The sequence below is a fragment of the Halichoerus grypus genome, chromosome 5 (assembly GCF_964656455.1).
Source record: "Halichoerus grypus chromosome 5, mHalGry1.hap1.1, whole genome shotgun sequence".
Lineage (NCBI taxonomy): Eukaryota > Metazoa > Chordata > Mammalia > Carnivora > Phocidae > Halichoerus > Halichoerus grypus.
In genome coordinates, this window is record NC_135716.1 from 17,121,534 (window position 1) to 17,135,344 (window position 13,811).

General features: G+C 49.0%; 1 protein-coding gene, 1 long non-coding RNA gene and 1 other non-coding gene across 14 annotated transcripts in view; 2 read left to right on the plus strand and 1 right to left on the minus strand.

Annotated features, from left to right (window-relative positions):
• The first annotated feature begins 1,875 nt into the window (after positions 1–1,875).
• LOC118545832 (uncharacterized) lies at positions 1,876–4,990 on the plus strand. Of its 2 annotated transcripts, none has more exons than XR_013447707.1 (2): positions 1,876–2,315; positions 2,881–4,990. It is a non-coding gene; the product is annotated as an uncharacterized LOC118545832 (long non-coding RNA). The 2 variants fall into 2 exon arrangements; XR_013447708.1 differs by having other exon boundaries at positions 3,012–4,990.
• Positions 1,969–2,041, plus strand: TRNAM-CAU (transfer RNA methionine (anticodon CAU)). Its single transcript has one exon. It is a non-coding gene; the product is annotated as a tRNA-Met (tRNA).
• Positions 4,991–6,704: 1,714 nt separating the features above from the next.
• The window catches only part of TBC1D31 (TBC1 domain family member 31), a 65,518-nt gene continuing 58,411 nt past the window's right edge, over positions 6,705–13,811 (minus strand). For 7 of the 11 annotated variants that reach the window (XM_078072053.1, XM_036108345.2, XM_078072054.1 and 4 more), the window contains 3 exons: positions 13,472–13,610; positions 8,976–9,071; positions 6,705–7,043 (listed from right to left, as the gene is read on the minus strand). In XM_078072053.1, coding sequence (XP_077928179.1) covers positions 6,901–7,043; positions 8,976–9,071; positions 13,472–13,610 — 378 coding nt within the window. In that variant the 3' untranslated portion in view covers positions 6,705–6,900. The other 4 variants (XM_036108346.2, XR_013447706.1, XM_036108347.2 and 1 more) reach the window with 4 other exon arrangements.

Sequence of the window (13,811 nt, forward strand, 5' to 3'; positions counted from 1 at the left end):
CACCCAGTTCTGCCTTTGGCTTTCTTCACTCATTTCATATTGGGCATGGAGCGTCCCCGTTCTTGTTTTCAGTCTGGACGGACCCTCATTCTCGTGGCCAGTTCCCTGTTCATGGACTTGGGCTCTTTCCAAGTTTTTGCATTTCTAACACGACTAGAGGGCGTAATCGTGGAGGGATGAGTTTATCTGTTGGCCTGAGGGACCCAGGAGCGAGTCATTTGTAACTGTGGTAGACTGGGACCTTATAAGGGTTCCTACGAGTGTGTGTGTTGGGGGTTTCCCCCTCCATCCCCTCTGCCCTGTTCTCCGCCCTCCTGCACCCGCGAGCGGTCCTGGGGCCCCAGCGACCGCACCTGGAGCACTGCCCCTGTGGGGTACTCCCCCCCCCCCCCGCTCCCCCCAGGGACCCTGGGTGGGAGATCTGCCCGAGGACTGAGTGATCATGGGGCTTCCACTAGGGACGGTGAGGGTGGGGAAAACTCCCCCAGGATTGCCTGCTCCACCCACGACTCCTAAGGAGACTTGAAGGTGCCCTTAGGAGTCGTCCCCCGCCACGCCCCCCTCCGTCCCCCAGCCTCACCTGCCCAAGAGCTCGCTCGCAGTCCTTCCCCTTGTGGGTCGCGCTGACCTCCCACTCCAGGGGTCTCTCTCCAATATAGAGATCTGTCACCCACCCCACCCCTGACTTTCTCTCCCCCAACTCCCAGGAGTTCTGGTACCTGCTCTGAAAATAATAATAGCATTTTTTCCACCTCCTTAGACTCACATTGCCATTCGTTCCCTCCCACATTCCACTGTATCTCCCTAATTCTGGGGGATTTAAACAACTCTCTCTTCCCGCAACATCTTATAATGACAAATTTCAGGAAAACAGAAACGTTGAAAGACTTGTACAGTGAGCGTCAGTGTGCCCACAGCCTGGGTCGACTGAACATCTCACTGCTCCAGCAGTCTCCGAATCTCTACCTCGCTGTGCTCGAGGCCGGCGGGCCAGCAAACTGCCTGCTTTTTTAAAGCACTTGAAGCCTGCAACCGTCAGTACACCCCCAAAGCCCTCCGCATGCCTGTCGGTGGCTGGAGTTCAGTCTTAATTTACAGGGTTTTTTAAAGGTAAATTTTACATACAGCGAAATCTACAGATGTTGAGTGTGCCATTATGTGGCTGATTTTAAATGGTACGTGGAAGAGTGTTTTCCAGTTTAATAGTTAGGTATTTATTTTAACTTGTGTTAAAAAACAAACCCACCCGTTTTCCATATATGGTAGTGACAGTTTCCTTTAACAACGAATGTAGTATTTACTTGAGCTGATGTAAAGGACCGGGGATGGGGGAAAAAGGGAGGGGGCTTCCAAGTTGCTGAGGCTGTGCCTCGAGGTGTCGTTTCCCGAGCTGCTGTCGCTTCTGAGAGCAGCCTCAGCCGGCGAGCTCCGGGCCGCGGTGCAAACCTGGGGCGCCGGGAGGGGCGGGACACCGGCTGGATCGGGGGTCTGCGGTGGGGCCGGAAAGGCGTGCACGTGTGCTTGCCTGGAATTATTATGCATCTGCGCCTCCACTCCAACTCTTTGAGGCTGGGGATGTCCCCGTGAACACAGCAACCAGCACAGGGCCGGGAATACAGTAGGTGCCCAGTAAGGGTTTCACGAGATCACGAGTATGCAAACGCTTTGTACGCACTATTCAAAAATAAGACACTACAGAAGCAGGAAGAATCCCACTCCTCCGTGTCCTCTCTACTCAGCGCAGTGGGGTCAAGCAAGCCACAGTGTTTGTTGACTGGCAGTCCAGCAGGCAGAGGAAGACTTGACCGCGGGCGGGAGGTTGTCAAGAACGCGGTCTGGCGTCGGCGTTGGCGCTGCGGTCAAGGGAGCCCAGAACAGACAGAAGTAAAACCACGGTTTCTTATCTGAGCATGCGCGCCGGGGCCCGTGCTAGCCTCATTATCCTACGGCCGGAAAGCACTCGTAGGTGCCTCGTTAGCGCAGTAGGTAGCGCGTCAGTCTCATAATCTGAAGGTCGTGAGTTCGATCCTCACACGGGGCACAATACTTTTGTTCGCTCTGCGTCTCCACTCCCGCCAGGACGACGGGTTTTATTTGCCAGTCTGTGCACAGGGAGACCCCGGCGTCCGCGCTTTTCCGCAGAGGGGTCTCCAGTGCGTCGCTGGGCTCCGCCTCGCCTCCCAGAAGAACGGGTCCCCGCCCGCAGTCATTGCTGTGAAGTCTCCCTTCTCTGTTCAGGGCCCGGGACCGAGGACGGGAAGGAAGGCCGAGGCACGACGACAGGGGGACACACGCGGGAGACTGGCCGCGACCCCGTAAGCCCCTGACAAAACCGCAGCTTCCCCTGCGCGCTGCGGCGGTGGGGAGGGGGTGCCCAGGAGGCAGCACCCCCGCCGCCGAGTCCTCCCCCGCCGTCCTGCCCTGGCCCCGGAGGCCGGGGGCTCGCGGGCGGCGCGCACGGCCGGGGGTTAGGCCGGCCGGGTGCTCGGGGTCCGGCAGCGCGCCGCGGGCGCCGCGGGAGGGGGCTGATCCGGGCCGCCCGACAGCAGGGCAGGCTGCGGCTGCGGGGCTCGGGAAGCGGGCGGCACGAGCGGGCCAGGCGGCGGAGGGCACGGAGCACCACCGGGCAGCGTGGGCCTGCGGCGCTGGGAGGCGGCGGGACCCGAGGGGGCGGCCGGGGGTGGGGGAGCGCTGTTAGCAGGGCGTGCGGGCGGCTGCGGGGCGGAGCGGGACCCGGGGCCGTGCTGCCACTGCGGCCGAGACAGGTGCACTTGCAAGTGCGGTCGTCACCGACGGTTCCTGGTAACTGCTCCTCAGCTCAGGCCAAACGGCAAACCAAGTGGGGATGTGCTCGCTGTAACCGCCCCTTCATCCGGCCAGGTTTCCATGGCGGCACCAATCTCTGCAGTTCCCCCCCCCCCCCCCCCCGAGGGACGCGATGATACTTCTCGCTCACTATCCTGGGAGGGAGTGTCTTCCAGAGGCTTTCGCTTCGTTCTTTTTACCATAAGGTCCCTTGCTCAAGGAGTCGTGGTGCCAGTGCGGAGATGCTGCCGTTTGTCAGCTGGGCTTATTCCGAGGATACGTTCAGGTACTCAGGGAATAACCACAGTTGGCTTCGGGGCCCCACTGCATCCGCTGTGACTCCAGCTTGGCCCCAAACCCCGTCACCTGCCACCGTTAGCCCTGACTTTGGTGGACACGGGAATTAGTGTCAATTCAGAGCCAATGTCTAGGAGCCCCTCACGGGGCTGGGGCCAATCCTTCAAGGTAAATGGCAACAGGTCCCTTTGGAAAGATTTGGGGGATTATTTATAGCATAATAGGTGGCACTCACTGCTGCAGGATCCTTCCTGGGGGGGGGGGGCTGGCCTTCTCGGGCAGGAGGCTTTGGATCTGGAACTAAGTTTAGGTCTGGAAAGGGTGACAGGCATGGCTCTCCCCGTGGTGACTCAAGTCAGGTTTTCAGCCAGCAGATCTGGAAGCTTTCCTGTTACATACATGGAGTCACATTTTAGTAGACTGCTAACTCTTTGGTCCTTAGGGACAACATAACCCATTACCAGTAGCCCCCAATCCCCACTATTACTGCTTCTCCACTGCCCGCTACTCTGAATGGTTGCCACTCCACCTCTGCTACTTCGGAATCCTATCATCTCCCCTGAAATCAGGGAGGGCCGATCGGCAGAGGCATCTCTCCCCAGCTCACCCACAGAACCACCTGGAGCTTTTCCCAAGTTCGCAGATCCTCCCTTGACTCGGTGCCTTCCCGAAACGTCTTTGGGGCTGAGCGCGTAGCTGGGCGATGGGCCACAAGTTCCTATGTGATCCATCCAGGCCTACATCCCTACCTTCCTAAGCTTCTGGATACCTTCAGCTACATCATGCCAGGCAACCTTTGCCGTCTGAACCCTGATTATAAAGAGAGCAGCACTGAGTCCACATTTCTGTCCATCAGCAGGGTAAACTGTTAGAGCCACTTTTAATGGCTCGGCAGTGCCAGCCACGGGCTTCCTGCCTCTCAGCTGCCATTTCCGTCTTCCTCCCTTGCTGCGCGGTGAGCCACGGGCCTCCTTGGGCACGACCGTGCAGGATGGCACCCCGGCAGGGGGGGCGCTGGCGGATGTCGCAGGAGGAACGGGCCTTCTCTCCCTCCTTCCAACGGGCTGTTCTGCTCCTTCTGCTTCCTGCTTCCCAGTCCGCCGGCCGTGGGAGGCTGTGGGGACAGCCAGCAGTACTCCGCCCCGGCCATGTGCCCAGAGTGCACAGTCTCGTAGTGACTTCACAGCCTCCGCCCGATGATCGCGTTGCCACAATCCTCCCATCACAGACGGGGAATGTTCCAGGTCTGATGCCAGCAGCAACATCCGGCTCGCTCTCGGCACCTGCCTTCCAGCCTTGGTCCGCCCGGGGCGCGCAGGGTGGTTTCCCATGGCCCTGTGACATGGACAGTGCCGGGCCGGGCGCGCGCCACCCCGACAACACTCAGGGGCCTGCTGCACTGACGCCCCAGGCCCTTTGACCCGCAGCCTTGGGTCGCCTGTGCCCCGGAGACTGACGACTCTGGCCTGGGCAACCCAGAGAACTTCGCCCAGGTCTGAACCTGAGCCTTGCGGAGGGAGGGGGCCTCCTTTCCAAGTCTGTCCTTTACTCTCCCTCAGTCCTCGGTACCCTGTAGAATGCTCTTTACGTCTTTAAGTTAGTCTCCTATCATAGTTTAATAACTCACTCTATCTGAAACCTTTCCTGCTAAAATTGCCGTGTGGTTCGTCTCCTGGCTGGGTCTCGACCCGGCTCCGGAAGCTGTGCCGAGGGCACGGGTACCAGCGAATTGAGCCATGGTGGCGCTTTCCTTACCGCGGCTGCAGTACTGGCCAAAGCGCAATCCCTGTGGAAAGGCCTTTAGCAAGTGCTCAGCTCCTGCTCGGCATCGGGGAATTCCTACTGGAGAAAAACCGTATGAATGTAATAAACCTGACAAGGCCTTTAACCAAGTGAATAATTTATTCAACACCACTGAATTCATACTGGACAGAGACTCTTAAGTGTAGCCGATGTGGAGAATTCATGACTCTTTTTTTTTTTTTTTTTAAAGATTTTATTTATTTATTTGACAGAGACAACAGCGAGAGAGGGAACACAAGCAGGGGGAGTGGGAGAGGGAGAAGCAGGCTTCCCGCAGAGCAGGGAGCCCGATGTGGGGCTCGATCCCAGGACTCCGGGATCATGACCTGAGCCGAAGGCAGACGCTTAACGACTGAGCCACCCAGGCGCCCAATACGATGTGGAGAATTCAGCTGGAGCCCCAAATTTATCCAACATGGAACACTTCACACTAGAGAGAAACCTTGTGAATGTAGTAAATATGAAAAGGCCTGTAGGAACCGCTCTGCTTTAACAAGCTCAAGGGAGTCCTGGAGAGAAACTTCTACAAGATAGCCGGAGTGGGAAGAATTTTAGCTAAGCTCAACCTTTCTTCAATTCCCAGGGAATTTACATTATAAAGAAATTGGGGTTAAGTTGAAGATATGTCAAGAAGCAGGAAGAGATCATCAGAAATGTAGTTGGTTCATACATTACGTGCGCTAGAGTCTGAAAATGCCAACCAAGCACATATGACCAGAGATTTAGCCCAATATCTGAAATTTGCCATGGCAGTGAGGTGATCAAGATTATTATTGGGAGAACTACAGCGTCAGAGAAAACTGAAGGAATTGATAGGAAGAGCTTCATTTGGTTGAGGGTATGCCTGTCACTAGATAAATGGAAACTTTTTAAAAATGAAATACTGTAACACTATAAAAGAGGTGTGCGTGTTTGCAAAACCAGTCTGAGTAGGTGTGAGTGCTGGTAAAAAGAGGACCGGAAGTAGAGGTGAAAATCTGGCTTTATGTAGCTGATTCTGGCTGGATCAGGATACTTTAGAATTTGAATCCTTTTAGGTGAGCAAGCGATTTCGAGTTCACCCCACTTTCCATTCTCCCCTGTACATTTTATATTCTGTGACTTCCTGTTGCCAGACACGCACCAGCCTGGCCCATGAAGGCACGTTTGCCGCTGCCTGAAAATGGACAGAGAAGTAGGCTGAGGAAAGTGCTCTTGGGAAACCAACGCCTTGCGTTAGGACTTTGCCTGCTGGACAAGAGAGCATTTTGCTTACTGCCAGTATTTGGTTTACTATAAGATTATGCTTCAAAAAAATTATGCTTTATGACCACAGACACAATTACTACTATGAATTGCATGCTTACTCTATGTCAAGCACAGTCCCAGAATTTTACATTTTAATTTAATCCTCACATCAGGTCCCTGAGCTATTTCTACCCTCCTTTTAGAAATGGGTTCAGGGAAGGTTCTGGAAATAATTACCCAAGACGAGGAAGTTGTGAGTAGCCCTGCTGGGGAGCAAAGAGCCAGAGTGGGGAGAGCAGGCGGGGCTGTGTGGAGAAGCAGACACAGAGACTGAGGTGGGCTCCCTGGGGAAGGGGGGCCCCCGCTGCTGGGGGGCTGCTGGGGGACAGAGGGCCGCCGTGCCCGCTGTCGGTGCTCCAGATGTTCTGCTGACTTCTCTCTCAGTGCCGCCGTACAGATGTTGAGATGACTTCCGGTTCTTTGTTTCTCCGTTTATCTTTAAAATAAACACTCATCAACTCAAGTCAGAGATTTATGCTGGTCCTTGCAACCTGGAAGAGCCTAACACAAGCTTTAAGGCTTCAAAATTTTATTATAAAAAGTACAAGAAGCCATTTACAAGCCCAAAGCATCAGAACGAAATAGTACACATAATTTTTATACACACATTTTTTTTCTGTACAAAAAGGTTGACCTCTCTAGGGATATAAAATAAATAATCTGAAAATCGGTGTCACTGATTGCAAAACAGGTGTCTCTCCGACTCTCTCAAGCCCTCTGTGTGGCCAAAAGGTGAGGCGGCTGACGTCTGTTGCGGGCCTGGACGGTGAGTCTTTGGCGAAGATTTCGTACTCTCTCCACAAGATCCCGCTCCATGGTGTCCCACTGTATTCTTCTTTGATTTAAAGAAACTTCAAAACAAAATTTAAAGTTAACAACAGTTTAATTTTCCGATGTTAGCAGCGATATAGCATTTATTTTAAAGGTAAATACGTTGTCAAAAACCAATAATGAAATGAATATTCGAGAAACCAAATTTCTCGAACAAAAAAGCCTAACCTATTGTTTCCTATATTGTTCCATTTACAAGCCAAATATTTATTTGTTGAATTGAATGAAGGCTATCAGAGAACCTACTTGCTTTTGTTTATATAGCAATTGTTTTTAAATTTGGGGGCTATAGACTATAGACAATCTTTTAGATCCGGAACAAATCTTGTCCAAGAGAGGGTAAGTGAGTTAATGATGAGAAAAAGCACTCCAAGTTGCCAAAATTAATATTTAGAAAAGTACACCAAGACTACTTTCCCAATGACTAAATAAAAATAAATAAATCAAGTGGTTTTCATAGTTGCCAACACAGGGAGCGTCCAATTAAAATATTACAATGTGTCCACATGCAACAGCCATTTCATACTGCGTTTGAGGGGCTAGTAAACACTGCAATCTGAAAAAAAAAAAGCACCTTAAAAATACACTTCTCTCAAACTTAGTTACATATTCAAACAGCTCCAATTTCTGAATATGATACTTTCCTCCATAGGAATACAACTTTTATGTTTTGTTTTCTGCTAAATAACCTGAGCTTACCAAACGTCTTGATTTGATTTTCTAACTTAGAATTACCTAACTAAAAATTTAAGTTCTGACATGTCGGACTACAGAACAGCTGAAAATCCCGTGTACTTTCGTTCGACCTACACGTGACTTTTGGTTTAATTCCTAGTCTGACACAGAATCTATGGATGCATACGAAGCATGAGTTAGCAAAAATTTACAACACTGGAATCGCATGCCTTGTTTTTACGGATATTTTTTATAAAGCTTGTCTTCAGGGGACACTGTATAAGAATCTGTTCTTCTAAAAGAACTCAAAAGATCTTGTTAAATTCTGCTTCTTCTATATGATGGTTTTGTTGAAAATGTCAGTTGAAATCGAAGTCTAACAGTTTCTTGTCCCCTCCCCCGTTTTAAAAAGAAATCAAATACTTTACTGGGAAAACCGTCAGCTCCTTTATGGGCTAATGCTATGACTTTTTTTTTTTAAAGATTTTTAAAATTTATTTATTTGAGAGAGAGAATGAGAGAGAGAGAGAGAGAGAGCACATGAGAGGGGGGAGGGTCAGAGGGAGAAGCAGACTCCCTGCCGGGCAGGGAGCCCGATGCAGGACTCGATCCAGGGACTCCAGGATCATGACCTGAGCCGAAGGCAGTCGCTTAACCAACTGAGCCACCCAGGCGCCCTGTGACTCTATTTCTGTATCACGTTTCCACCCTGTCCCTTGCAAACATAAACAAAAACTTGCAGGGAATCAAGCGGAGGATCAAAAGTCAGCCATTCAGCAGGAAGCTGTTTGTCTTGGGCAGGTGGGCCACTAGGGGCCCTGGTGGTCGACCACAGCGCCCCGGGCAAAAACCCCTGTCTTCAGTGGCTATCGGACAGGGCCCAGTCCAGAAGAACAGAGTCAGAAAATTCAAGTATGTAATAGCTTTGAAAACTAATGCTCAGATTTTCTCTCCACGAGGGTGTAAAAACTGGTTGTGGATATCATTACTTTAGTTAGTGACAGACTTCTGTAGGCGCCTACGACTAGTATCAGAGAAAGGAAATCACATCAGTGACATTCATCTGGCAAACGTTCGCTACCTGGTTTCGGTCTGATCCAGTTTGTTCTCTAGCTAGAAGAGCTGAGAACCCTGCTATCTCCATTTCAGGAATTTCCATTATCAATCCCTGGGAAAATGGCATCAGCATGCTGCAAATACAATTCAAGCCACAGTCTTGCTTAAATGAACGCTATATTTTAAATGACGGAAGAAAGACTTCTTGCTTATCAACTTACTGCACGTCGAGGAATCCATTTCCGAAATGTCATCTAATTGTGAGGTTCGAGGCACACCGCTTGAGGCGACCTGTCTGTTTGGGTACCTGGGCACTGCTGTTACACAAGCGAGGAGATACAGACGTGTTTGGGAGTGAGTGGAAGCCGTTCTGAATTCCAAACAGTCCCTAAGAAATGACAACTGCCACAGATGAAAAGCCCCCACTTCTGTTCTGAGAAGAACTCTGTCCCCACTCTAAGGGCAGGGCAAGTGCAGTTAAGGCTGAAGTTTTGGTGACATGTTTTAAAAACACCTTTAGCCAAAACAAAAAACCAACAAACCAACCACTCAAAAATAGAGATGTTAGGAGAGAGATCCCAAATATTTCTTGGACAAGATTATGAAATGTGATGAGCAAGCCTTCCCTGAGAACTCCCCGGAGCCCACCCTTGGCAGCTTCCACCGGGTGGGGCCTAATCGCGGCAACAGAGAGCATGTGAGAACCAGCGAGAGGCAGGCTTTCCCCTGAAACCTTCCAGAACAGCGAGCGGAGCAGGGTTCCAGCACCAACCTGGTGCCTCCCCCCGTTTCTCGGTCACTCACTCACCTTAAAAGTTATACTGGCCTCTCGGCCGTGTTTTCACTGTTCCCCAACTCTTATACTTTTTCAATAAGACACCAAGGTCTTTTTTTTTTTTTTTTTTAATTTTTCAGGCAAGTGTCATGACTGTCCCTTTCTACTCCCATCACTAGGGTCCAAGCCGCTAAGAACCAGGCCCAGACTGTCTGAGTTACACTGACTCATTAAGATGCCTGCCTTTTACCTGGTCTCAAGGGCTGTAGCTAATGGTTTTAACTCACAGTTTTAGCTCAATGAGTCATTAAGACTATTTGGGGCTGATTACCAAATGACTCACTTGAACTGGCGTGGGGAAATGGGATGTGAGAGTCATCCTCAAATATGTGAAGGGCTGTCATGTGGCGGAGGCAGTAGATATAATCTGCATTTGCGCCTGAGAACTGTTTCTAATGAGGGAATTTACAAAAAAAAAAAAAGCATATTCAATTTTACACAAGGAGACATAGCTTGTAAATAAAATACTGGCAGAAATGGAGTTGGGTAGTGAGCTCGCCAGCTCCATGATATTCTGGCATAAGCTGGATACCCACCATTCACTACTGCACCAATGATTTGCACAGATCCTGGTTCTCCAGATCCTTCCATATCTGAGACCTCTCTGGCCCTTGTCTCTCCTCTGTCCTCCAAGAGCCATACTGGCCCGGGCTGTTTCCTTCCTCTTCCTGAAGGGCCGTGGTGTAAACATCACCTCTGTCCCAGCACTGAATGGTCCCCTCTGCCGACAGCCGTGCTTCAAACACTGGCTGAGCAGACTCACCTATGAACTTTTTAAAACAAAAATCCAGCTTCTAGCTTCTATCCTAGATCTACCAAATTAAATCACTGTTGGTGAGGTCCTTAAGAGGGTTTTTTTTTTTTTTTTTAATCTGCAATTTACAAAAAAATAATAAATGCTAACGGTAACACATTTGAACACATAAAGAATAAAGCAAAAACTCCACCTTACGGTTAGGGTTAGGGTTAGGGCCAAGAGGAATGGCAGGCCCAATCTGCTGGCACTGTGGTGAGCTTCCCAGGAGTCTGATTTGAGAGCGTGGGTCAAAGGAGTGTCAGGCTCATGGTTTGCACCCAAGGGGCCGGCAGAAAGTGGGGGTTCGCTGGAACGGGCATGCAGATTTCTACTGCACTATATGGTTTCTGGAGTTCCAAATGGCTTGGTTTCCTTCTGGGTGGCAGGCTGAGTCCTCTGGGATTGCTCAGGTGTCCACAATCCCTGGGGCTTTGGAGCCAGGCCTCTGCGGACAGACCCCTCAGAAGCCATGCTAGGGTTAGGGCTAAGCCCTAGGGGCATGGCAGTCCTGATCTCCCGGCGCCGTGGCGAGCTTCCCAGCGTTCGTGTTAAGGGCGTGCGGCACGCATGTTCCTGCACAGGTTTTTGTACAGACTCGTTTCCGAATCTCCTGGGGACACACCTATGAGCGCAACTGCTGGGTCATACAGCCACTTTATGTTTGACCTTCTGAGGACCCTCCAGACTATCTCCCAAAGCGCCTGCCATTTCACACAAGCTCCAGCACCGTCCCCATTTCTCTCTGACCCTCGTCAACACTCGCTGTGTTTGATTATAGTCACGCTAGTGGGTGGGAAATCGTATCTCATTCTGTTTTTGTATTTTTACTTTTCACATGTGGTTTTGGTTTGTATTGCCCTAGTGACTGATGGAGTTAAACGTCTTTTCTTGGTGTGTAGTGTGGCCATTTGTATCTTCTTTGGAGAACTGTATATTCAAATCCTTTGCCCATTTAAAACTCTGCACTAATATTTTATAGGACATGGCTATTCAGCTACAATTTAAGTTTATGGACCACGGATTTCAGGGGCAGCAAGGGCCATTCACATTGTCCAGAAGGTCCTGTTTTCTAGAAAATAGTAAGAATTTCCTCCTCACTGCTAATAAAGATTTGACACTAAGCAAAAATTTTATTTTTTTGAAGATTTATTTATTTGAGAGAGAGAGCATGAGTGTGGGGAGGGCAGAGGGAGAGGGAGAATCTCAAGCAGACTCCACGCTGAGCGCAGAGCCCAACGCAGAGCTGGATCCCAGGACCCTGAGATCATGACCTGAGCCGAAATCAAGAGTCAGACGCTTAACCGACAGAGCCACACAGGTGCCCCCCACCCATTTAAAAAATTTTAAATAAATGAGCCATCATTGGCAAACTCTTCTCTGTTTCCTACTTCCTGGTGCCTCCATTCTGGGCCCTGAGTGACTAACAAATGCCAAGCGCCTCCAATCAAAATGCCATTTTCCTAATTACAGCTGATTATCTCCCAGTGTTAAGAGCAAGTGACTCTGATTTCATTTATACACCCTGATTAAGTGACAAATCCTTACACGTTTGCCTTTTGAAAAATGGATGATTATATTAACCAAATTATCTCTCGTTGGTGAAATTTAGGAAAGTTAAAAAAATTGAAGTAGCTCGGTGGGACAACCCCATGGAGGCAGAGGGGCCAGCGTGCGGGAAGATGACTGATGACCGATGGGGAAGCTTCTGCAGTTTCTTCCTTTTTTCTATTTCTAAATCCATAGGTTCTCTAACAGCCTCAAGCATCATTTCTTTCTAGAGGAGGGGTAAGTGCGAGAGGGTTAGGGACAGGTAGCAGCTCCACGGCTTACTCTCTCTTGTAAGCCAGCTGTAAATATTTGCTTTGTGCAAAGAGTGACATTCCCCTCCCTCCTGCCCCAGGGGCGGGGGAGGGGGAATCCGGGACCTGAGTCTAAAGCACGAGAGCTAATGAAGAGTTTCAAAAGTAGGCATAATTAATGCAGATGCTTCTAACCTACATTTCTACTTTTCAAATGTGTGAATTACAGAAGTTACACCCACAGCGACATTATTCATAGAAGCCAAGAAGTGGACACAACCTCAATGCTCATCAACTGATGATGAATGGATAAATACAATGTGGAATACCTCCGCAACGGAATACTGGCAATAAAAAGGATGACATACTGATGCATGCTACAGCGTGGATGAACCTCAAAACATCATGCAAAATGAAAGAAGTCAGACACAAAAGATCATAGAGTGTGTGATTCCATTTATATGAAGTCTCCTGAATAGACAAATCTATAGACACAGGAAGTTGACCTCTGGTGGCCAGGGGCTGGGAGGGAGTGAGGGGAAATGGGGAGTGACTGCAAATGGATACAAGGTTTATTATGGGGCACTAAAACCGTTCTAGAATTGATTACAGTGATGGTTGCACAACTCTGTGAATATATATATATTTTTTACATATGGCAATACCATAAAATTGTATACTTTAAATAGGTAAATCATATGGTATGTGAATTATTTATCAGTTAGACTGTTACTAAGAAAAGGTAATCCATATTTATTAAAAAAGACTAGAACAATACAAAATGTAGTAAAATAAAAGTTCATCGTAACTGCACTTGATTTTAGAATTCTAAGTAATTTAGGTTTTCAGTTGATGCCATCGTAAGTCTGGCACCAAAACCCAAGGGTTATAGTAAGTTTCCTTGTGCTACTTTACTATACCATTGTTTTGAGGACCAGCTATTGGCAAAGCACACATTTTTATCAAAATAAACTAGAAGCACTTTGGGAACAAATCATATTCTGATAGGTTAAGAAGATAACAAGGACCATGGAACCATGGAATAAAACAGAACCGTACAGGGTAGTTGAGAGCTTTCTTGATCAGAGCTTTTTTTTTTTTTTAAACAAAACAACCCCCCCCCCCAAAAAAAGTCCCAGCAACCAAAAAAAGGGTGACTAGTGATCACCTTTTAGCTGAGCACTAATTTGAATAAAGTATACCTCAGGGATTTATTCATGATAGCAGAGCACATGAAGTGCACGAGTCTGTAACATCATGAGGAGAAAGGCGCTCATGGACACTCACCTTTACTACACAGGTGTTCAGCATGTTCTAAAGCATCATTTCTCTCTTTCTCTAGAAACCACTTTCTAGATGCATCTGCGAGAGCCGAAGCTTTCTTTTCTGATTTCAAATGAAAGTCTTTTTCTTTAGCTTCCTCCCACTATATGCAAATAAATGAAAGAAAAGAAAAATCACCTAAAAGTTGGGGTAATGTCGCTTCCGACAGTGGAGTAAGTCCCTTTTGTTTCCTCTACTCCACTTCCTCTGGGGTTCCCATGGCATGCAGGATCTGTTCGGTTTTCGGGTAATCTGAGTGCCTGTCTTTGACCTTGAGGGCAGAGGCACTTCTCACGTACCACTC